Raw genomic sequence first — 25,457 nt, 5'->3', positions numbered from 1 at the left:
CAATTTTTTGCAATCCCGCTAGGTGGCGTAAGAAACATTTTAAAGCTGTTGAGCTAGGGAACGGATCGCTGAAAGAAAGTGGGCGGCGACGGTGGTGGAGCAAACGTTTAACACGATCAGGACTCATGTCATCCAAAGGAGCGCATGGATCTACCTTTACGCACCAGTGCTACCGCGCCTTTGGATGCTGCGTACTCTGAGGCAGGAGCTTGAAGCATCCTCGAAATCGAGGGCGTTGTACATTTAACCGCAGTATCTTCCGAAGCAAAGCGAAAAACCGACGGTTCGTATCCCGGTTTCGTTGTTGGCGATGGAGCGGTGGAAAGGCAGAGTGGCCCTGGTGACCGGAGCCTCAGTGGGCATTGGAGCGGCTGTGGCCCGGGCACTCGTCCAACAAGGCATGAAGGTAGTCGGATGTGCCAGGAACGTCGATAAAATCGAGGTAATTTCACTTCCATCATCGGCTATCATGCAACGCGTGAGTTGCCTCATAGCATTAGTGCAATGCGGTGTAATATATCAGCTAATGCACGTAACCTAAGCAGGCTAACATTAGCTTCACAACTTAAGCTAACGTTTGATGATAAGGGCGAAAATTCTTGTTTGATGGGGGCTTTCATGCGATAATTTCAATAAATAAACCATTTTAATGCAATTTCTTGTTTTACATTCAAAACCATATGCTTATATCGATCTATTTATCAAGTCTATCTAGATGTCCATCCATGTAGTTTGTTTACCTACAATATAGATGAGAGAATCAGAATATTAGGAACACCCCAGTATTATGTTCTTACTGGTGTTTAGTGAAATGAGGTAACACCCAAGTGGTTTTTTTGCACCACGATGCTAATGTGTTCAAGTCTTGGTGAGAGCATTTGGGCAATCTTCTGCAGTGAGGTCACAAGAGGAAGGAGTTGAGCAATCTCCACATTGATGTCCACTTTTCTATCCTTCAGAAAGGTGGTGAAGTCTGCTAAGCTGCGTCCACCACTATCAAGTATTACAACAATCGATCGTTTTATGCATGGATGGAAGAGTGAATTGGTGTTTACTGTTTATCACTTGTGCATGTTCTCCCACTCCTTGTTTTGGTTTTCTTTAGGTACACTGACTTTCCGCCACATTCCATACACGCATGTTAGGTTTATTCAGGTCTTTAAATCATGCTGAAGGCCGAGGAGCCATATTTGGCCCTCTTCCTAAAATATGTACCAACATTGCAAATTGTATTCACTTTTAAAAATGAAGCATTTTTTTCCCTCTCAGTAAAACCCTTTTGAAATCATTTTAAAAATGTTTTAAAACTATATCTCTCCTTTACTTTGTTGTGGTTATGTAATTTTATTTTTAATATATGGCATTCCATGTCCCTTGAGCTTGCCGTCACGTGGTAATGACGTCACAGTTTGTGATGTCATTTTCAGTTGACAGCAAGTGGTAAAATGGCCGCCCCCTGAGATGGATAAAAATGGGTGGATTTTGCCTCTTTAATTCATATCATGAAACAAAACGTGGCAAAGCTATGAAAAGTATTTTCAAATTATTATTATTATCTTATATTATTATTTTGTTAATCAATATATTTTTTTTTAAATAAAAATTGCTTCAACATTTAAATGTGGACCAAACCAATGTGGCATTTCTGAGGTGAAATTCCCTTTATACCCAGATGATTAGGTTAACTCTTTAACTGTTCTTTATTTTAATTTCCATTAATAATAGTGTTATCTTCATGACGCAGACATTCTTGCACCTCCCACTAGGCCATAAGGCACTGCACCTTCCTTATCTTGTCAGCCAATAATTAAGCCTCCCTCTGTCTTAAACTGTCTTAACTCTATCAGTGGCGCACAACAGGTCAACTACACAACGTGCATGTGTAGTACAAATCAATTTGTGTCTTATTTTATATGCTCATGTGAGTCTGGACCGCTCCCTCCTTTTGCATTTTATCCGGTCTTTATTCTCAATCGTAAAAAAAGTAAACAATTGACTCTTCAATGGTGTCAAATTGTGTTGTTGACAAGCAAACATGTTTCCTAACTTAACAACGTGCTTGTACATGCCCACAGTGAGTGCGCCTTACGCAATTGTCTACTCACCGCCATTCTTACTTGAGTCACATGTCGTCTTCTGTCAATCGTTAACCTCATTGCTTCTGTCGTGTACGTGTGGAACCCTCAAACAAGGTCACTTGCATTTCAAATAAGAAATTTGTGCAAATCATCATTCCAAAGTTATCTAATCATTCGGGGTCGGGAAAGAGCTAAATATGATGCAATAGCAATCAATAGCAGGATGAGTGATCAATTGTTATCGCTTCTATTTGATGGGAGCTTTGTTCTTGCGAGATGGAAGACAAAGCTAGGATTGTACGCTGGCCGTTGTGTCAACTGGGCTGTCCGTGCCAGAGCAAGTGGGGGGGGGGGGGGGGGGGGTGCAAGTATCTGTCACTGAGCAATTGTTCTTGACTTCCTTTTGGTGTGTATTTCTTTCACGGCTAGGAATAAAGACATTCTTGTTCTTACTGTATTAGAAAGGAGCAGATGTGAATTTAGATGGTTTAGTTTGTCCTAATTTGGTGTGAACTCAGAAATAAGACTTTTTGGAGTATACACAGTAAGGGGGGGAAGGGGGGGATGTGGTCGCTATGGGTTTTCTGCAGGAATGAGGTTGCATCCAAGTAGCAACAATCCACTTTCACATGAACTCTTTTTTTAGACCAGTGCAAGACGGATAGTTACAGTACGATTTTTTTCCTCAGAGGTTTTAAAGTAGGCCCGATTGATTGAAAGCTTGATGAAATTGCAAAGCGAGCAAAAGTGCTTTCTGCTCAATATGCATTTGGAGGACTCGACCGGTTTGTTTTGATGTGTGTGTGTGTGACAGTGTTGCTCTTGGACTTGCGATTGTAAAGTGGTCGAACACCCGCAATCCTTATAACCGGCATGGCCCGTATGTTTATGATACCTGCTTACCTAGCGACATGTCGTGTAAATATAATTATCACCAAATCTGTTCTTAACAGCTTAAGAATAGTTTATTAAGGAGAATGCTGATCAATTTTTTTTAACATTGGGATTAATTTAGGGTTAGTTTTAATCTTGATGGTGAAAAAAGATTTTTTTTTTTTAAGTACAGTATCTAGTTTCTATTTATAACCTTGACCCAAATACTTGAAGTGATAAAGTCAATATTGTCAGGCATTTTGTGACTGTGTTATTATGTAATTGCCCAGATTTTTTTTTTTTCCCCCGAATACCTCATGTTGTCATTTGGACTGTCCATATTTTTGATTACACAATAAATACATTTCATTCCGGAAAGCATTTGAAGCGGGTCAGGTCAGACCGCTTTACTCTTTTTTTTTTTTTTTTTTACTCTTACACACTCAGCCTCCGCTGGTGTTTTTATCGTTCGAGCTTTTCCACTAACAAGTTTTCCATTTGAGCGTTGAGTCAATAAATCCAAACATAAGGTCCGGGGGCCAAATACGGCCCACCACATCATTTTATGTGGCCCGCGAATACAAATCATGCATCAACTACATGTGTCAAGACTAAAATTCCAAATTGTCTTCACTTTTAAAAAAATAGATATCGCTAGCAATTTTTATTAGCATTCATCTTTTTAAAATATTTGAACAGTTTTTACTAATCTGTAATTTCAAAACTAGTTTGTTGTGTAGGGGAAACGAGGGAAACGCTGACTACAAAAATCGGGCGGATCATTTATCGGTGGTGGCTTTCATCAGTTGTTTGCCGTAATCTCATGAGGTCAATGAGGCTGGACAACTCGGTGACCCCTATGAGCCCCCCCCCCCTTTCTTGCACCACCGCTGTGCTGTCCCCTCTTATCACTTTTCAAGGTTTACTGGCCTCAACACTCCCCGGTCGGGCCTCCTGCTATAATAGGTGGAGCGATTCATGTTCTGTCTTGTTGAAGACACTAGTATGTTCTTGATCAGGGAAGGTAGAGCCGCTATATTACAAGCTACTTAAGCTTGATGGTATCATATTACATGCTAGTGGTGAGCATTAGCGCTGGCAGCCAAGCCTACAATGAGAGATTATTGGAGGGATCGCGACACCTTCATTTTTCTAATCGATTCAGCTACTTATGGTGTGAGAAATGATTTGAAAAGTTCCAGTGAGAAGAAACCTTGAAAAGAGCCCAAAAATGTCAACCACCTGAGTTGGATGAGGCATGTGATGCATGCAAAGGATCACAAGTAGACTTCAAGCTTCAGCAAGTCTCGACTACAAACAAAAGAAGCATTTATGTCACACGATTACCGTGTGAACATACGAATAAAGGCCTGCTCTCATCGTTGATCCTACTGCTGACACAGATGTTCCATGTTGCTTGGCCTCCCTGATTCATCAGAACTTTGTTTGGGGGAAATACAAACGTGTCTGTTAGAATACACCCACTATCTCATATACCGTATTTTCCGCACTATAAGGCGCACTTAAAAACCTCCAATTTTCTCAAAAGCCGCCTTATAATCAGGTGCGCCTTATATATGGACCAATATTGAGCCACTACAGCAGGCGTGTCCAAAGTCCGGCCCGCGGGCCAAATGTATATATCTTATATATGGACAAAGTTTTAAAATGGGCCATTCATTGAAGGTGCGCCTTATAATCCGGTGCGCCTTATAGTGCGGAAAATACGGTACTCTCCCTTTCACACTGCATTTTGCACAGGATGAGCCGATGACCAACCTATATGTCCTCGAGGGGACGGCGCCATGTTGTAGGGCTTGCTGTACCCCCTTTTTTTACTTTAAAAACATAACCAAGGCTTTCCAGATACCTGCTTATCTTCCCATCTTGATAAGACTTTGCCAAGCATCGTGCTATCTTGTTCAACCTTTAAACCTTTTACTTCCTGAGAATGACAATGACTTAATTATCCACATTACGGCAAAGCTAACAGTCCACCGCTCACCTTTGACCCCGTGAGGTTTCGATAAGGCAACTCGAGTGGGCCTGGCTGGCGAATCAAAGCCGGGTTGCTCCTCCGCCGAGTGCCGACTTTAATCTTACTAACATAACTAATTCTCTCGCTCCCAAAATACCGGCCTGGCTTTTTTTCTTCTTTCGCTCTCTCCTCTATTTACTTGCGTCACTTTAGGGGGCCCACTTCCTCCAGGGGTCAAAAGTGACAAAGGTCACACTCTCTACAGCTGAAACAAATATTGTCAGTGTTTCAGTGTTTTCACAGATCTGTTCGGCTAATGCCCTTCTCTGGATAATCCGGGCTAAACAGCTTACAGATAGCAAGGAAATCTGCAAGTCTGAAATGAGGTGTTTAATTATCTATATACTGGAAAATATCAATTATCCGACTTCATCGGACCGTGCAACCTGGTTTCACTTTCAATTCCGAGTCCAGTGGATGCTCAACAAAGCATCGCTAATAATACCAAACGAGTACCTGTTTTGTTTTTGACGACACAGCATGCTAACCTGCTATGGTTCCATCTCATCTCAGTGGGGCTCCTGCATAACTGGCACTAGCAGCTAGAGATCAGGTGATTGGTGCAGCTATGTCTGGCAGGCTGCTGGGTCCGTGTCAGCTTGTTCCAAATCCCACTGGCGCTAGACGGACAGCTGACCTGCTTGTAACGTTGCCTGCTCATGCGGCGTGACATCACACCACAACAGTGTTAGCCACATCAATCGTCCAACCAGAAGAAAAATTCAAGTTAGCCATCTTCTATTTTCTAATGTACTTTTTAATTTGTGTCTTTTAGAAGCTGGCAGCGGAATGTCAGAGTGCAGGTTACAGCGGCACACTAATCCCGTACAAGTGTGACCTCTCCAACGAGGAGGAGATCCTCTCCATGTTCTCCGCCATCAAAACGCTCCACAAAGGCGTCGACGTGTGCATCAACAACGCCGGGCTGGCGCACAACGAACCTCTACTCAGCGGGAAAACAGAAGGCTGGAGGAATATGATCGATGTGAGTGATCGGGAGATCCAGATTATGCAAAAATATTGGCTCGGATGAGCAACCCTGGCACAGCAGAGGCCCGCTTTTGAAAGCCTGCACTATTTCCCTTGTTAGACCCCAAGGTTCATTCGGGTTCATTGACCACAAAGGACCCCGTGCTGTAAAGTTTCCAGGGTCCAGCATTGGTAATGCTGGTCCATCTGTTGTCATGGCAGCCCAAATGACCCTGTAGTGCCAGTGTATTATTTTTAGCTTGGGTTTAATCTGCATGCTGACCCGATTTGGTCACCTTGCCCAAGCTTGCTTCACCATGGAATTTAACCTTACGTCCATCAGTGGCTCTACAGGAGAAGCTTCGATCGACAAGCGGGGTAAATTATGATGGTAGGCAGCGAAACAAAGAGGCTCTGTTAAATACACCAAAAGTATTGGGACAAAACTATTGCCATCAATTGGAGAGTTTCTTACTATTTTAAATGATCATTATTATTATTTTTTTGCACCACAGGTGAATGTCCTAGCCTTGTCCATCTGCACCCGTGAGGCTTACAAATCAATGAAGGAGAGAAACGTGGACGACGGTCACATTATTAATATTAACAGGTAAAATTGGAATTCGGCCCCACCCTTCTGAGGTTGACGGATTCAAATCCATACTTATCACTTCATCTGCTGTATTGAATTTTTTTTTTTTTTTTTTTTTTTTGGTATTCTCAACTTTGACTGTACGTTAGTCCTCCTCTTCCTGTTGCAGTATGTGCGGGCATCGAATGGTCCCAAGTGCTGACAAGCATTTCTACTGTGCCACCAAATATGCAGTGACGGCTTTGACAGAGGGAATAAGGCAAGAATTAAGGGAAGCAAACACCCACATCAGAGCCACTGTGAGTGTGTGTATAATGTATTTTAGATGGGGAAAAATGTCCGTTGTATTTTCATACACACTCCTATATCTGTCACATTCCTTTGATAGCTGCGTGTGAAATATTTTAATTGTAATTTTAAAATTAATTAATTAATTATATTTAAAATCAAAACTCTTCAACTGCACAGCCTGGATTTAATTTCTTTTTTTCCCTTTTTATGTAGTGTATATCCCCCGGGATAGTGGAGACTGAATTTGCCTTCCGTCTCCATAACAATGATCCCGAGAAAGCAGCTTCAGTGTACGAGAGTATAAAAGTAAGAAGGAAAAAGAAATCCTTTATATCTACAGTAGTAGTACTTTAACTTTTTTTTTTTTTGCAGTGTTTAAAAGCAGAAGATATAGCACGTGCGGTCACATTTGTCCTCGGTGCCCCTCCTCATGTCCAGGTAATGGTATTTTTTTTTTTTTTTTATGCACCTTTTGTGTATCGTTTATTGACGTATCATCATTTTTTTCCTGCAGATTGGAGATATTCAGATGAGGCCAGTTGAGCAGGTGTCCTAGCAGTGAAACAGTAGCCAGACGCTGCAGAAGGAGCCCAGAAGTCAGCAGCCGTGGTGACTCAATAGCGACCTCTGCTGAGCAAGGGTAGGAGTTGGGTGGAATAATAAATGGATGGGAAAAGAAAGAGCGCAAGGAGTCAAGAAAAGGCCGGATGGAGGAAATGAAGGGTGTGGATGAAAACCACAATGAAAATACTACTGAATGCAGCCACCAGTTGTTTGTTAACTGAGATGACTCGAAAGTCCTTGCTGTGCTTATGTGGTCATCGATATGACCATCATTTCAGATGAAGACTGCTATTGACTGCACCTTTTTTTTTTTTTTTAGGTCATATTACATATCTATTTGAAAATTAAATTGGAACGGTAATTTTTGGATTCTTTTTATAATTATTTGACCACTTGATTGATGATAGATCTGCTGTCATAGAAAAAAATAACCGTAAAAAGTACTGTATTGTCTATTTAACTATTTAATATTCTCTAAGGCTTGACACCTTGACTTACAATATGGACATACTCACTTTTAGTTTTTATTTTAATCTGTCCGAGAAAAAAAAAAAACAAGCAAACATACTAATGATAGCATTTTTTGTCTGCATGTGTCCCACAATCCAATGATTGGGTGTGTACCGTAATTTCTTGAGTGTAATGCACACTCGCGTCTAATTTAAATTGACTTAAAATGGCCCTCTAACATTCTTGTACTGTACCTTTGTCTTATACTTTTCCCCCAAATTGCTGGTATTCATTTCCACAAAATGAAGTACAGTTCAGCTATTATCCACAAATTAATTTGTATTTTTTTTTTTTTAAAGACATTGGTAGGGAGAAAAGCACAGTTGGTGCAACTGGTCATGGCAGAAGTTGAAATTTACCATAGCAATGCAAGAAAGGGTAAGTTTCCGTTTAACATTAGTTAGACCTTTTCATATTTTTATTTTTACCATCATACAATATGACCCCGCCCCTTTTTCCACCTATGTTTTATACCCACCATGGATTTTAAATGAACACCGCAGATAAAAACGAGTTCTCTACTCGAGAAATTACATTAATTTATATCGCACTTTCAGTTAATACACTTTTGATGAGTTATTTAAACGCAGAATTTACAGATGGGTTACGGGACTATATGTTTAGGTGTAAATGTACACACGCACAAATACAGTATGTCATTTCAGTGGGATGTTATCAAATACTTAACATTTATTGCCTGCCTATATTCAAACTAGACAGTGTCAATGCCTATACTGCATAAGACTTTATAATCATTGTACTCTGTACATGTAAAATGTCAAGGAACCCTGTGAAGTTTTTATTACACCATACATGCAGCATGACCTGTGTACCTGATAACAGACATTTGTCATGTTAATCACAAACATATCATTTGACCTAATAAATAACTTGCCCACACGGAATGTATCTCTGGCGCTTTATTTATAAAAGTTTATGCTCATGGAAGTCAACTGTGGTTTGAAATACTACTTCTAATACTTAAATACAAATACAGTACAGTAGAAATATTTACATTCACACCCTCATGTACCATTATAGGTCAATAGAGAGATAATAACTGACACTGATTTGCTCAATTAAAAAAAAAAATGCAAATAAATTGCTTTAATTCGTCTCATCTGGGAGTTTGTAGTCTGTACTGATGGCGTTGCTGCTGATGACGGCCATGTCTGGGTAGCTCTCATTTCCGCCTCTTTCACGATACGGTATTTTGGATTTGTCGTTCAGGGCGTATGGTGTGATGGACAGTTTTAGTTTCTGTGGAGCAATGAGGGAAGTATCAAATTAATGTTTTATATCTTGCATGGACAACACAAATTTTATTACAGTATTAAATTAAAAAAAAAAAAACATGGCAAAGGATTTTATCGAACGATACAGATGAAAGAATAATTTCATGTCGCGATGATATTAATGGAATAATCCACCGCCAGAAACATAATCCCCAGTTCACTCACTGAGCTTTTCTAAAGTCTTCTATTTTTGCTATCTGTTTATTTATGATGTATGCCCAACACAAATTCGTAAGTATGCACAATTGTCTGTCATTAACTCAATAGCATAGTGATAAGGACAATAAATATTTGATTAAAATCACATTTAAGCCCAAAAATTTGCTGCAGTTATAATTTTGTTCTTTGTTTTTTTTTAATTTGGGATGTAATTTCACTTTCAGCACATACGATTGTTTTTAAATGTAAATTTGAAAGTAGGGGAGAGTTTCAAACGATGCCTCATTTTGACTGCAGAGATTAGAAAGAGATTATTGAATGTTGCAATCCTCTATCATTCCACATTACGCCGACAGAAAGCAACGGCTTTGGATTCAATTTATTATGTACATCTTTAGACATGATGTGATATTTAGTATACGGTGAAGTTTAGGAAAATAAAAGAGGATTTATTCACTCTAAACAGGGATATTTTTTTGTATTATCCATTTCTCTTTGTCTCTCATATATTATTTTTAATGTGTTTATATTATTTTTAAAGTGTATTTAAAAACAAAAATATTTCAATTGGATATTTCAAGATGTGTGTGGGGGGGGGGATAGTAAATATATTTACATTACCTGCACAAATGATCCAGGCAGCACCCACAATGTGTGAATGGTGCCGAGTGGAATCCAAATCATGGAGGCCATGGCAATGACCCAGCCGAGCCCTTGAGCCCAGGGAGGGAAGACGTAGGCTTCATAACGAGCCGGTTTGAACTGGATAATTGAAAAAATGAGGATAACCTGCCCCCCCCACAAAAAAAAAAGAGTATTAGCTGTACTCCAGATTGACATAATACAAATCGTCGGACTTACAGTGACGAGAAAAGGAGCAATGATTTGCCAACACAGCCTGAAGAAGATGTTGGGCCTTTTCCCAGTCATCTCCTCCAGGTTGTCAGATAATCGATTCACACCTAAATACCAAAATGAATTCAGATTGCGCAGATTCATCAAATATATATTTTTTTTAATACTGACCATAAAACCAACAAATGCCTATGACCTCAAAGAATGCAAGGAACATGATGGACACGATGGCAGTGTAATGATCCATCAACTGGAAAACATAAATCCCTGCCTGCAAAGATATGAATTATCTGTAAAATATAATTGTGAATTTAACACATCCAGGAAAAAACCGCTTTTACCTGCGTCACATTAGGAATTCCAAGAAGACAAGCGATTCCACAAACTGCAAGAACTAACAGTTCTTTCTTCTTGAAGAACTTCAGCAGAGGCTGATTAGATTGATCCATCAGCGTGGTCACCATCACTTCAACCATAGCAAACTGGTCAAATGGAAAAAAGGTATTAACTGATGTTTATTATTTGAAATATTGTGTGTGATGGTCTACCTCACTATCAATTCCAAGAAAAAGCAGCATGCAGAAGAACATCACAGCCCATAGTTGAGGTACTGGCATACTGGCAAAAGCTTGTGGGTAAACAACATAAACAAGTCCTGGACCTACAGAACAAATCCAAATCAATTTAATTGAAACATTTAAGATGTGATTGCTGGATTTATTTCTTCCCTTACCATCCACAGCCAACTGGGCCACGGGAATGTCCTGCAGATGCGACATATATCCGAAAGCGGAGAATATAACAAAACCTGACAAAATACTGGTGAGGGAATTGACGATGGATATGGTCAGCGTGTCCCTGTGTGAAAAAACACAAAAGGATCTTCATAAGATATCACGCAAGGGCTCATTGGAGTGGTGAGTGAGGCTTTTACTTAATAATATTATTGTTGAAAGAGTTATAGCTAGACATAGCCATGAGGAAACCAAATCCTATCCCGATGGAGTTAAAGATCTGGGCTGCAGCGTTTACCCAAACCTGCAAGCAGACGATGCATTTTCAATTTCTTCAAACTCTTCCACACAAATGAATCTCCCTCACCTCCACTGAGAGAAGTCTTTCCCATTGCGGCACAATGAAGAACTTTATACCCTCAATTGCTCCAGGAAGTTGCACATTATTAACTAGCAGGGCAATAAGGATGACGTACGGGAGCAACGCTGTGAGATACACCACCTGTAAGGTATATTAAGAAGGTAATCGGAAGAAGCATCACTTCGCATCTGCGTCAACTCCGCTCACTTTGCCTGTGGATTTGGTCCCCTTGAAGATGCAAAGATAGATGAGGATCCAAGCAAGCATGAGAATAAGCATAAGGTCCCATCGTACAACTCCGGCTTCCTCGATTCCCGCTGTTTGTTGCAGCATCTTATATCTTCACAAAAACATGTATGTAAACATTTCTTATCCATTTTGGGAACAGATTAATGGCATTTCCATTCATTTCAATGGAAAAAGATGCTTTGGGATGTATGTTTAAAAACTAAACTCATCTCAAAGCACCATTATTTGTATTTCACGTGTATATATATATATTTATATATTCTCCCAACTGTCTATATATTTAATTGCATGCAAAAGAGAGGTGACTAATATTTATACAAGTGTCTTAAAATTGAGTTTTGACCTCTCCTATCATTTTAACTGATATCATTCATGGCTGCTGTGATAAGCTCACACAACACTGTTACGTCGTTCTCCATGTTGTTTCTTTTTGGAAATTTCAAATCTCCCAGCCAGTAAAACGTACTTGAAGAACTCCTGGCTGGCTGTCGACGAGTAGCTGTTGTTTGTAGCGTGATCTGTACAGTTTGGAGTGTTCCACGTGTTGTTGCAACCCTGCCAGGGTAGCGGCGCTTGAAAAGAGTTGAAGAGGTAGTAGAGGGCCCAAGTAATGACCACGTTATAATACGTGCACATTATGAAGGAAATGGCCATGGATGCTACTCCGACACCTGTGTGATAGAAATATGGATTGAAATAAAATAATACCGTATTTTCCGTACTATAAGGCGCACCTAAAAACCTCCAATTTTCTCAAAAGTGCGCCTTATAATCAGGTGCGCCTTATATATGGATCAATATTGAGCCACTACAGCAGGCGTGTCCAAAGTCCGGCCCGCGGGCCAAATGATCTTATATATGGACAAAGTTCTAAAATTGAAGGTGCGCCTTATAATCCGGTGCGCCTTATAGTGCGGAAAATACGGTACCACTGCCATCGCTCAAGGGTTGTTGTACCTTTTAAAAGAGGGCAGAATTGCTCAAGAGCATGGACAGGCCCTCTTTTGGTGTATTGGCCAACGGTCAACTCCATATGGAGGAGAGGGATCCCCAATACAAACAGCATGAGAAGGTATGGTACCAGAAATGCACCTACAGGGAAATGATCAAGTTCATGGATTGAAGTTAATGCACCTGTAAATTAATCTGCAAAAAGACAATTCGCCAATTTATAACTTGGAAAAAAATGATTTGATCATTTTCAAAACATTATTGAGGAGTGATTCGAGCAAATCTATCAGTTTTAGTGTAAAGTCAATTATGGCAAGTTTCTTATTTATTTACTCACCTCCTCCACTCCTGAAGCAGAGGTAAGGGAATCTCCAAATGTTGCCCAGCCCCACGGCGGAGCCGATGCCCGCCAAAGTGAACTCTATTTGCCTGCTCCACGTCGGTCTGCTCTTTTCCTTGGCCATGTCTGCTGTTGGGATCCAAGCGCTTGCTCTTCTGGGCCCTAACTCCATGGAAAAGGGTTTTGTAACTCTGGTTGACATCACTTTTTATTATCCTTAATGATTAGCAGAAGGGCCGCTGGTGGGCAATACGTAAGTCCATTCAGTTTAATGTTTGCCATCACAATGCTTCGAATCATCCATTCATTTTCTTTCACTTATCCTCAAATTGTTTTTTTCTTCCTCCTGTAAAAAAATAAGTTTTCAAACTTTCACTTTTTCCAGAATTTCCTAGTAATAAATGTCTTAATCTAATTTATCAACTAAAATAAAGTGTATATATTATATTATTATATATATGATATTGATATTATAAATCTTAAATATAAACAATACCATAGCTATTGTTTCATTTGATTTAAAAACAATACAGCTCTTGTTGTTTCTTTCATTTTATTTCAAATTGTTGAAAATTCTTATGGCCTGCCTTCTTCAGGAATACTATTTTAAACATTATCTCGTGTGCTAGATAATATTTCAAGGATTGTGCCTGTTAGATCACGTTTCCAGGATGATACAAAGTGCACTTTTAACACGTGAGCCCCCACAACTGTGTGAAGGTGGAAACTTGATAAGCATTATCATTCCTTCTGCAAGTACATTATATATACCCCAACGATAAGAATCAAATCCAAGTTTGGTCAATGAGAATGAGTATTTGGAATAAAAAAAAAAAATTTTTTATATGAAACAAATTACAAAGGATACAATAATTTTGTGCAATTGTTTCCTGAGATCTCCTCAGTGAACATTTTAGATTTGGAAATTGGTGGAGAAATGGGGAAGTAGTACAACAGCAAAATTTGGGGGTGCAATTATCATAATAAATAATTTTGATGAAAAGGAACAAATATGAAGGCTTTATTCCAGGATCCTCTGAACTCGAGAGTAAATTTTCTTGATTGCTTGGTATTTGTGAGCCATCTGCTGGGCATAAGAGAATACTACAAAAGGGGGCCGGGATTCCAGTTTGTGCACTATATAGTATTTTATTGTGTTGTATTTATTTTATTAAGCTATGCAATATATGTATACCGCAGGAAGAAGGTGAGTGATATAGTGATTGTGAAAAAACTCAGATGACATGAAAAATTCCAAGTGCACAGATATGCAAGCAGGTTTTGACATCATACAACTTTCTCAAGCCTGCATGGAGGCACTGCTGTGATATCAACATGCTGGTCATATTGGGCCAATATGGGTCATGATCCATGAGTAATGTGTCCGTGTCAATAAATTAGACTATCTGGAACAGCAGATATTTCAAAATGTAAAATAGTATCAAAAAGAGACAAAGAAAAATAATTTCAAGTGTTTCCATGTATTATTGTGACCTATAATCTGTCCAAGCTAATTTTGATTTTTTTTTTTTTTTTATCCATAAATTTAGAATTAACCATTCATAATGAAACTTTTTGCCTATCCTCTCAACGATTAAATGCGTCCATTATGAATAATATTAATCCAGGATAAGCGCTAATTAGTTTTTACTTAATTTTCCGTCTCTCGCAGAGGACACTATTACGTCATTTCCTCTGTTTGGGCGTTTGGGAAAGATATCCGGTAAATTAACGATAGTCATCAAGTTAGCGTAAAATAAGAAACTGCGTTGTCAACAAAATAAAAGCTTCTGAATTCCTCCAAAGCAGGCTACATGTGTTAACGTTGGGATGCATTTATTTTGAAGGATTTTACCGGAAGCACTGATCGATCTTCCTCAGTGCGAGGAAATCGATACGGGTGTGGGTGTGACGCGTAGCCGTTTCGTTGATGTTGTGTTGAAATAATTGTGAGGGTTGGAGGGGGTAAAGGGGGAACGGTACATTTAACATCTTTCGGTGTCGAGTCAAAAAAATCGTTTTAAAAATGGGAAACTGTCACACCGTTGGACCAAACGAGGCGCTTGTGGTTTCAGGTAACGATAAAAAACCGCGCGTTTTTTTTTATTATTATTTAAAGCTCCGCGGCCTTTGCCTAGTTTAAGCTTGAAGAAGGGATTTAAGAGGCGGGCCTTGGGGGGCGTTTTTTTTTTTTTTTTACCTTCACTCGATGAATCTCTTTCCATCGTTTGAAATTCTTCTCACGAACATGTACATTAAACATGCGTACGATGAAGGTATGCACGTTTGCCCGATTGTCGTAAAAGATAAAAGCGATTAAATCGTACGAAATACTACTACCGATTACGTAACGATTTTCAACTGGTCGCTTTGATAAGCCGGTTTTTTTTTAGTGTTTAAGCTATCTTAATGACTTGTAGCACAAACACTTTTTTAAAATATTCAAATAAAATATATGTTTTTTATTCTACTGGTATTCGGGCGACATTCATAGCGGAGATCGGACGATTTCCTGTTCCTCACGTGCTCCTGTTCTTTTGGTCTGTTTCCAAAATATGTTTGTTTTAGATATTATAACGCAAGACGAAGAGGATTTGTATAAGGTTTGCGAGTTTATTACATGGCGAGTAGCAAGACATGGCGGTTGCTCTCTGCAGAGGGGATATAGCTGAATAAATTAGATTACAGGGGAGAGGCCCATAAAGTCTCCCCTCCTGGTATCAGTGCACAACATAGAATTGCAAACCATCAACTGAGAAATCATTTGAATCCCGATTAAGTTGGGATACCTTTTTGTAGATAATCAAATATCAAATTGTGTAACTAAACCACAATAAAACTGATTTTATTGAGAAAATAACCTCCAGTTTGCACTCTCCGACCCCATTTGACAATAGCACAGAGAGAAACTTTAGGAATCAAACTTCCCTACCCCCACTTTAATAGAATGCAGTCAGGAATGTTAGTTATGCCAGCACTAGCGAGACATGAATAACGTGCCGCTCAGTGTATCTCTAAAGATTCTCGATCTGTGCCATTGACAGGGAGTTTATTTTGCCCCGGAAAGCATGTGCCACCAATATCCGTTTCTATAAAAGCCACAAGAATTTAATCGTGCCCAAAAACTTTATTCGTGGCAGAGATACTTCACTACTTTTTCCAACCGCCGAAAAACAATAACCTCCTGTTTTCTACAGTTTAAAGAATTCAATACAAAACAGTTTCTGTTTCGGATTTCGATTACAAACATTTCTTCCACTGTTGAAATTGTCTCCCACTTTTGTTAAGTTTACAAGCAATATTTGTAGTGACCTTTTAACATCAGTATCAAATCAAGCTGTGCCTATGTGGTGGCCATGTTGGCAGGGGTAACTTTCCAATTAAAGGCAATGCATAGACATTAAAAATAAGTTATAACTTGCTTATTTCACAACCCGGTTTCATTAGATTGACTTTTTTGTCAATGCTAAAGCTAACAATATATATTATGTACCAGCTGTTTACACACAAGGAATTCACTGACAACTTTGACCCTCCTAGCATAGCGTGAACGCTAATGTGGTAATGGAAAAATAATACAATGGTTAGTTGACATTTCTATTTTATATTTTTCCTTATCAAACCACAGGAAATTGTTTCGGAAACTCATGATTGTAAAAAATGTTTGCTTTGCAATCTCAATGTTGTACGATACAACAACTTGTACTTGATCGTGTTTGGGTAAATATAGGCGCGGGTGTGTCTGTAAATATAGTCCAGCTCCGACCCCCCTTTTCTTCCTGTCCGTTAACATGACAGCTGGGAATGCCGACCTAAACATTGGAGATGAACCAGAGCCTGTGTGATGTTTCTGGTTTTTTTTTCTTTTTTTAACCAGACCGTTTTCCTGACACGTCGTCTTTTCCGTGTAGTGTTTCTCCCGCACCTCACAACTACAGTTCCATAAAAGTTTATGATGATGTTCTTTTCATTTGTGTTGTTCCTAAGGTGGCTGCTGTGGCTCAGATCAGAAAACGTACGTTGTGGGAGGCTGGGCTTGGGCATGGTGGCTCATCTCGGACATTCAAAGGTAAGAACGGTTTGCACGTAAGCCCAAGCGTACCAAAGTACATCATTTGATATTTGGTGATTCAGTGACTTGATGCGCCCTTAAATCCATCGTCACGTTGCAGTTGTGAATGATGACATGTCAGGAAATTGAAATCCATCATTTGTCAGATATTTTCAGATTGCTGTCTGAATTCAATGGATGGTCTTTTCTAAACATGCAGCGTGTTCATTCAAATGTTTAAACATTGCTCACCACTCTTAGATGGATTTAAGCTCCAGAAAATGTAGTCTAACCATTTAAGTTAACCTTTTGCAGCTTAGTATTAGAAAAGTGCTTGTCCTCTTCTCAATGTTTCTATTTGGAGTGCATTTATGCAACATTTTTGTCTGTTATATTTACTTGCTTGGACTAACTCGTGCTGATATTAATTTGCTTGGGCGGGGCACCTAGTTTGAATGTATTCATGTTCTAATGTTTGCTCGTCTCCCTGAGAAACCGCTTTTCTGTGTGTGCCTTGTGTCCGCTTCAGGTTACCCATTTCCAATTAAGAACCTCACTTCAGTGTTGCTCGGTAACATAATGGTAGACCACAAAAACAACAGTCAAGTCAATGCATGGATGAACTTGATAAATTCACTCAGCCCTTACTGGTCAAAATTATTTTTTTTTTTTTTTTTCTCGGAGGATGACAGCAGAAAGAAAGCGCTCGCTCATCTCTGGAGTCACGAGCACTTGAAGTAAAAGGCTGATGCTTGGGGGTGGGGATGTGTGTGTGCTCAGGACACACTCTCTTCCCGCTTCTGATGCAGCAATCTTGTTAATGTTCGGGCCCGTGACTCATTGATCTCCTGGAAAGGAGGAGGAGGAGGGAGGTGGTTGATGCTGCCATTTAAATCCTTCTGCCTTTTTGCTCCTTTGTACAAACTGTCCTGATTATTTTTAAAAGGACAGTCCCGTTTTTATTTTAATCAGACGATGCAAAAAAAAAAAGTGCAATATTTACATTTTGTTTTTTTGAATTAACCATTTTTATTCAATGCTAGAGAATGTTAGTTTTTTTTTTCCTGCAAATACTATTCTTATCAGCAATGACAAAATTAACAATATGCGGCTGAAGCAAGAGCAGCGAGGTTTTAGGTTCTGACCTCTTTCTCTTAACCTTGATGACTGACCCTCCCTAACAGCTGTTGTTCAACTTACTGTTTTGCCTCTGCTACTCCGGCCTGCCTCCCTGTCTGCGTAGAATGTCTCTGGAGGTTATGACCATCCTGTGTCGCTGTGAGAATATCGAAACCTCGGAGGGTGTTCCCCTGGATGTGACTGGGGTGGCCCAGGTAACGTATGAGACCACCCCCGGCAAAACCCCAAAAAAACAGCAGTTGGCTGCTGGTACTCAAGACCAAGAGAAGATGCTGGAAAACTGGCTCAGCTAATTTGTGTGTGAGAGTGAGCGTTCCTCTGTTTTCCCGTCTCGGCGGCCGCTAACTTTGCCGTCTCTGAAAAATATAAGCTGAGCTGCAAACCGACCCAATGTCAAAGGTCGGTTTTTGGGGCGCATCACATACTCCATTGGTAGTGCTCTGGAGTCCTTGGGTGAATGGTTTCACTTTGTCCTGATTTTTTTTATTTCTTTTTTTTCCTTGTGTTCTCGCCCCTCCCTTCATTTGCTTTCCCCCCCCTTCCGAACATGCCTGTTTTTATTTTATATATTGTTTTCCACATTCTTCACAGGATAACGCTTGAGATTATGACCCTGCAGCCCAAGTGTGAGGATGTAGAGACAGCGGAGGGTGTAGCTATTACTGTCACAGGGGTGGCTCAGGTAAATCACCACACTGTTTCTTTTTGGGAATGCCAGTTCAGATTTAACACCCCACCCCCTCGCTCACCCTGTCCGTCCCCCCTGCATCCCCAGCGACTTCCTTCGGTCTGGCATCACCCCATAATCACGTCGGAGGTGCTTTCACACAGAGGGCTCAGGTTACAATACAAGCATTAATTATTATTATTTTTTTTTTAAGATGGCGTACGGAGACAATGCATGCTTTGCCCTCATTGAATGACATGGGTGTGGTCAAGGCTAACATTAGCACTGGTTAGCATAAAATTGTCAGTATTTCAGATTAGTGACAACAGAGCAGACTCCTTTTATGTATTTTTTTTTTTAATTTCAAGCTCAGGCTACGCATCGGTAACCATAATAGTCGAGTCGATCGTTTTAAATAATAAATTGTCCTAGTGTGACAACAAAAAGGTGTTAGCGTCTTACCCGCATGCTAATCTCACTAATGCTAATCATATTCATTGCTTTTTTTTTTTTTAAATCTTTTTTTTTTGTGAGCCTCCTTTTCCTATAACTTTCAGGGATCCAATAAGATTTGATCACCAACACTCATGCAGAATATTATTTCGAAAGTGTTAAAAGAAAAGTGGCAGTTATTTTAATGGTTGCAAAAAAAAATACTTTATATTCTAAAAAGCACCAAAATAAATCCACCTGGGATTTTCAACTTCAACAATATTCTGCATTTCAGTTCTTGATTTGGCTGTTCACAAATTTTTGTGTGCATGCCTTCTGTGTGTTTGAAAGGAGATGCCTCATTATCCGTTGTGTACCGTGTGTTCCTCTGTGTGTATTTTCAAACATGCATGCTGACAATGAGCCCGCTGTCTGGAATGACCGCTCACTTTCTCACACTTCTTTTTCGCACACAATTTCCCTCTTCCCCCTCTGCCAAAAAGCTTTTGTCGGGGCTCATGGCAACGGGACTGACATGACCGTGAATTAGGAACTTGTATAGAGAGAATTGCCCATCCACTTAAAACTAAAAAGAACCACAAAAGACTTTGGCCTTTCGATAAAATTGATAAGATTTGTTGACAGTACAAATTTGTGCAATTGGCTCACCAAAACATTCTTTGAGTTCAGTCAATTGAAAAATAAATAGTTTTAAGGAAAAGTCATTTGTGTGACATTTCCTCTTTTAAAGTTTCTATTTTGCTCAGAAGGAGGGGCCAATAAAGGGGTGGGGTCAAGAGGTCGAGCTACACTCACTTTTTCCATACACGTTTATTTTAAGCTGAGCCCCAGCACAGCTCCCCCTGCTGACTCTTTTCGATCCGGCCTGCTGCGTGGTTGTCCATGTTGCACCCTTGATCAGTTTTTACACCGAATGACGATTCTTACATTGTGTGTCCTTCAATCCTGGTATGAGTGCATGTTACCCGACCAAATGGTGTGACCACTTGCCTAAGGACCCAGCTCACTTATTTCTCTTTTGATAGCCCCAGTGGAGTACAGCATCGTGGTTAACTTTTTTTTTTTTTTTTTCTTCGCCATACAAATGAGCTGTCAATGATGTCCCCATTCCCTTTCCTTTATTTTTATGTGCATGGGTAATGAGCATGATATAAAATATGTTCAAGAAATTATATCGTAATGATGTTCCACATTTAACACAAATAATTGTAACTTCTTTATTGAGCCAGGGCATGTCCACATATATGTTGCTATTTAAAAATATATATATATATGGTCAGATCTTCTGCCTCACATTTGTTGGATCTAAAACACATTTTGGCCAATCAGAAGTTTTTATATGCGTGAAAAAAGGGCCAAAAGTTATTCTTAAAAGTGTTTTGGGAAATATCTATATACACGTGGACATGACCAAAAATATTTGAGTTTGTATGGAATTATTTAAACCAGCAGCTGCTGTTCTCTGTCGCAAAAAAAAAACAATGATATAGGACCAGAATTATTTTCGTAATAAAAGTATTGGCATTTTTGCTTAACTTGTTTTTTTTAGCCATGTAAAATAATAAATGTGTAGTCATTACTTTGTGTATGCTCAGCTGACAATTTTTATCCACACCGACGACAGGTAAAGGTGATGACAGAAAACGAACTGCTGGGTTATGCCTGCGAGCAGTTCCTAGGGAAATCTGTCGTTGAGATCAAGAGCGTCATCCTGCAGACTCTTGAGGGTCACCTACGTGCCATCCTTGGTAGGTATCTCATTTTTAAACATCCATAAGCCATTTTAATTAACACCTATGTTTGTCTTCCAGGAACTCTAACTGTGGAGCAGATTTACCAAGACAGGGACAAATTTGCTTCTCTGGTCCGAGAGGTCGCGGCACCTGACGTCGGCCGAATGGGCATCGAGATTCTCAGTTTCACCATCAAGGTGTGCGACTGGAAAGATTTATATTTCCCATGGCTTATTTATGATTCCGTTTTAAAGTGCATTCCTACTTTTGTTGTCAGGATGTGTATGACAAAGTGGAGTACTTGAGCTCACTGGGCAAAACGCAGACGGCTGCAGTGCAGAGGGATGCTGACATTGGCGTGGCGGAGGCAGAAAGAGATGCTGGCATCAGGGTAAGAGGAACTCACAAATGGACCATCATCTGATTTCTGAAAGCAGAACAGGTTAGAAACTCACATCTCTATTTTTTTTTCCCAAACAGGAAGCTGAGTGTAAGAAAGAAATGATGGATGTTAAGTTCCTGGCGGACACAAAAATGGCTGACTCGAAACGAGAGCTGGAAATGCAGAGAGCTGCCTTCAATCAGGAAGTCAATACGAAGGTATTCATTCCGATTTCCCCGATGACCCAAAAATAAAGGTTGAAGTCGTTTTAAGCTTATCCCGTCTCTCCAGAAAGCAGAAGCTCAGCTGGCGTATGAGCTGCAAGCAGCCAAAGAGCAACAGAAGATCCGTCTGGAGGAGATCGAGGTGGAAGTGGTCCAGAGGAAGAAGCAGATCACCATCGAGGAGAAGGAGATCGATCGTACTGACAAGGAGCTCATCGCTACTGTGAAGAGACCTGCTGAGGCTGAAGCTTACAAGATGCAGCAGCTGGCTGAGGGCCAGAAGTAAGTGTCCAAGTCCACCTTGGGTTGATGAAATGAAATGAGATCATTCATTTCACCTCCACTGAACCCAAAAGCGTCACATTAAAGGCTTTTCTCGCCCTCCGCCAGGATTAAGAAGGTGCTGATATCTCAAGCCGAGGCCGAGAAGATCCGCTTCGTCGGTGAAGCGGAGGCCGCCTCCATCGAAGCTGTGGGCAAGGCAGAGGCGGAGAAAATGAGGCTGAAGGCGGAAGCCTACATGCAGTACGGCGAGGCCGCCAAGACGGCTTTGGTCCTGGAAGCACTGCCCAAGGTCAGTTGCATTTATTTTTTCGCATGAGTCAGGCATTCTGATGTTTTGCTAACTTCTAAACACTTGAACTTCTAGTCTAAACACTAAAAGATGTTCCCATGTGTTTTATTAGATCGCCAGCAAGGTAGCAGCACCTTTGGCCAGGACCAACGAGATCGTAATCCTGTCCGGCGATAGCAACCGTGTGACAGGAGAGGTGAACCGTCTCTTAGCCGAACTCCCGGTTTCTATCAACGCCCTCACCGGCGTGGACGTGACCAAGGTAGGGTCGCTCTCGTCATTTTTCAACTTTGATTTGATTATTCCACACTTAATGGCAGGATATTTGGGTTCCTCAGGTGTCTTAAGTGAAAAGTAAATATTCACAATATGTGTGCTTGTTTTGGTTGAGGTATTTAAATGACATGTTAGATATGTCCAGCAGGTGGCACTACAGTTCCTGTCTCACTGACAGAAATGTTCTTACGTGTTCTCTGCCCGCAGATCCCACTGCTACAGAAGATGACCGGGCAGACAGCCATCTGATGAAACCCCTTGTTACACCCCTGACAAACAGTATCTGCCTCAAGCATGACAACACTTTCTCTAGCCTCTGACCCACTTATGCAAAACTGCCAGAAACACCAAACGAGATTTGAGCTTTTTATTATTTTACTTATGCAAAACTGCCAGAAACACCAAACAAAATTTGAGGTTTTGTTTTTTTATTCTCCACCAAATGAAATGAAAAGCTGTGGCGCCCCCTTTCTTTTATCTCCTTACCACTCAGCCCACAATTTTCTGCTGCAGTCCACTTTAATTCAACAACAAAATTCGAATTGTGCTGGAAAAAGTCTAAAATTCACTTGAGCCGGTCACAACTGGCAGCTTTTTATTCCCTCTTTTTCTCTTTCCCTGGATAGCTATACTCTTATCATCAGCTGTTATTCTCATGCTCTTCATCCACCATGATGGAAATATGGCTGGCCTATACAGAATATTACTACTGTACAAGGATTGTAAAAAAAAAAATAGAACCACTAGTAGCTTGCCATCACCTCGCCTGTCCTCCTCGTGACTGTCCAATCATCACTCAAGTGCCCAAAACGTTTTTCGGACATTACTTGTCATCTAGATCCCCCTGCTGTCAGTTTTTTTTTTTTTTTTTTTTTTTTAAACTAACACAAAAAAACGTTCTTGAACATCAAGCCATGTTGAGGAAGGGTAGCCTTTAAAATGAACCTTGGACGCAGGCTCACCCATCACTCGTGTAGTACATCGCATGGCATGTGGTGGACGCTCAGGGCTATTCCTGCTCCCCCCCCCCCCAACAAATTCTTTTGTGCAAAATAAATGTGAGCAAACGCATCTTTTTTACTTTATTATCACAGGAATGTTTACACAGTCCAACTGTGTTGTTTTTTAACTGATTAAAAAAAAATAATGCTTGGTTTGTTGTCATTAAAATAAACCTTTTACTAACAATAACTAACAAGTGTTGCATGTGTATAACCTCTTGACAAAACCTTTGACACGCTCGTGTTTTGTAACATCTTTAAAGTGAAGTCAAACTAGTTTGACACCGTTTTCGTTTATTTTTTTAAAAGTGGGAAAAATTCATTTCTGTGCCTCCCCTCTGTTGAGAAAAGGTTTCACTGTACGCGACAAAAGAGGTGCTGTGTCATTATTGTAACCAATCTTAATCGCAAATCATTTATCGAGCCGGCTGCTAGCTTAGAAGTGGAGTATATTGTTTGTAATATGTTTTGTACACAGTGCCTTTGTCAAAAGAAGAGGTTATAAGTGTGCTGTGACTATTTCAATCCTACACGCGTAGAACTTGTAATGAACATTTCCGCGCTTATACATTACTCATTGTTACCTGTCGATGTGAACGTTGTACATGCATACCTGTCCGATTTAATTTTGTACTTGTTCAGCTTCACGCATTTGGTAATTTTCGGTAGTAACCACATACATGGGAACAGAAAAAAAAAATGTTGCTGCAGGATTTAGACCTAAATGTTGCTTTTTTTTTCGGGGTTGTTGTTCATATCAGCACTTATTATGTTATTATATGTATTCGGTGCAAAAATTAAAAAAAAAATTGCAGCTCTTACTCCAAGTAGAGATGATGTGGATAAAGACCAAACTTTAGACCTACGCCTTAAAAACATCCTTCATTTGTACGTCATAGAAGGAATAAAAAACAACTGTCTATTATGAGTTAGATTTCTATTTACGCTTCTCCTAACTCAGATCTTTTGACAAATTTATCCAGCATGGCGTTTGAAGCACGTGTTCATGTTACTCTATGTTGTGCGCCATCCTCTAATAAAATATATACCACAATCTTGAAGCCTTCTGTGTATTTGTGAAAATATAAATGTATTTTTGGGAATAAAACCTCAATAATATTTTGTTTTATAGAAAACTATTTTATATAACAAAAAAGGTTCTACATATTTTTTAAATCCCGAATAAGCTCCACTAATAGATCAAATTAACGGGAGTGGAAATATATTTGTCAAGCTTTTTAGAGCAGATAAGTTCGTGAAAGAGCAAACCACCCTGATAGTCTGACATATTTCTTTATCTGGGCCTGCAGATCCACTTAAGCTGGTGCCACACCCTAACTAGTGATGGTTACCATGGAAACAGCCAGGCACCATTTAATGTCCATTGAAACATAGGAGAAGCCGTTGAAATATCTTTTCATGTACTTAAACCTGCAGCATTTTTTTTTTTTAGTTTTTATAGTGCGAGTAAGAAGTCACCCGCAAAGTTTATTATTTAATAATTTCAAAAAATTGTGATGCGTGACATATCTAGTACAAATCTAAATCCTCGAATTTCGGGAGGGCAAAACCATTCAGTAGAAAAAGTCAGATAAGACATCATCATCTGACATATCATGCGATTACATTTTTTTTATCTACCTAAAGTATCAGGGATTAATCTGTGGGGGTGTCAGATTGCGATCATGCGTTGCAAATTGAACTTTATTATAGCACAAAACTATTTTTTAAAAAAGCCTTACTATATATTATCAATTTTAAAGTAAAAAAAAAGTATTGCTATATAAAAAAAATACTATACATGTTTTTATTATTATTTAAAAACCCCTTGTCATTTTTGGTCATTTTGTATTTGGTGTAAAAACTTTGAGAGAGCCTCGGCTGTCAAATATTGAAAATAATATCTGTAAATTTCTTTGTGCAAATAAAAGCAGGGTGTGGACAGAGGCAAGAAGGTTGAGATAAGACCAACCCTCATGTTATCACTTTATGCTAATGAGGTTGTGGTACCCTTCTAATAGGGGAGATCATGCAAGGGGGGCCCCAGATCCAAGCATGGAGATGCTGCCTGCACAAATGAGTGAGTATGAGACAAGT

General features: G+C 39.7%; 3 protein-coding genes across 5 annotated transcripts; 2 read left to right on the top strand and 1 right to left on the bottom strand.

The window, feature by feature from the left end:
• Positions 1-70: 70 nt before the first annotated feature.
• Positions 71-8,820, top strand: dhrs11a (dehydrogenase/reductase 11a). Its single transcript, XM_088398490.1, has 7 exons — positions 71-442; positions 5,765-5,974; positions 6,474-6,568; positions 6,720-6,849; positions 7,055-7,147; positions 7,214-7,279; positions 7,356-8,820. The coding sequence occupies exons 1-7, from the start codon at positions 311-313 to the stop codon at positions 7,395-7,397; spliced, it is 768 nt and encodes a 255-aa protein (XP_088254616.1). The 5' UTR covers positions 71-310; the 3' UTR covers positions 7,398-8,820.
• Positions 8,821-15,125, bottom strand: LOC148386379 (sodium- and chloride-dependent GABA transporter ine). 2 transcript variants are annotated; one of them, XM_088398473.1, is made up of 14 exons: positions 15,060-15,125; positions 12,857-13,021; positions 12,526-12,660; positions 12,035-12,239; positions 11,527-11,659; positions 11,326-11,460; positions 11,159-11,262; positions 10,958-11,082; positions 10,773-10,885; positions 10,566-10,706; positions 10,396-10,495; positions 10,231-10,331; positions 9,991-10,158; positions 8,821-9,175 (listed from the first exon to the last, which is right to left on the bottom strand). In XM_088398473.1, the coding sequence occupies exons 1-14, from the start codon at positions 15,082-15,084 to the stop codon at positions 9,023-9,025; spliced, it is 1,803 nt and encodes a 600-aa protein (XP_088254599.1). In that variant the 5' UTR covers positions 15,085-15,125; the 3' UTR covers positions 8,821-9,022. The 2 variants fall into 2 exon arrangements, with proteins under 2 accessions (XP_088254599.1, XP_088254598.1); XM_088398472.1 differs by having other exon boundaries at positions 12,857-13,205; positions 15,060-15,120.
• On the top strand, positions 14,770-24,414 carry LOC148386378 (flotillin-2a). 2 transcript variants are annotated; one of them, XM_088398483.1, is made up of 11 exons: positions 14,770-14,934; positions 16,847-16,928; positions 18,642-18,732; positions 20,795-20,918; positions 20,982-21,100; positions 21,181-21,294; positions 21,384-21,503; positions 21,577-21,791; positions 21,900-22,083; positions 22,196-22,345; positions 22,567-24,414. In XM_088398483.1, the coding sequence occupies exons 1-11, from the start codon at positions 14,886-14,888 to the stop codon at positions 22,606-22,608; spliced, it is 1,290 nt and encodes a 429-aa protein (XP_088254609.1). In that variant the 5' UTR covers positions 14,770-14,885; the 3' UTR covers positions 22,609-24,414. The 2 variants fall into 2 exon arrangements, with proteins under 2 accessions (XP_088254609.1, XP_088254610.1); XM_088398484.1 differs by lacking the exon at positions 18,642-18,732 and adding an exon at positions 18,154-18,244.
• The last annotated feature ends 1,043 nt before the right edge of the window (positions 24,415-25,457 follow it).

This window comes from Syngnathus floridae, chromosome 15, assembly GCF_059516105.1.
Source record: "Syngnathus floridae isolate MCC-2025c chromosome 15, RoL_Sflo_1.0, whole genome shotgun sequence".
NCBI lineage: Eukaryota > Metazoa > Chordata > Actinopteri > Syngnathiformes > Syngnathidae > Syngnathus > Syngnathus floridae.
The sequence above is the reverse complement of the archived record's forward strand: the minus strand, read 5'-3'. Positions and strand labels throughout refer to the sequence as shown.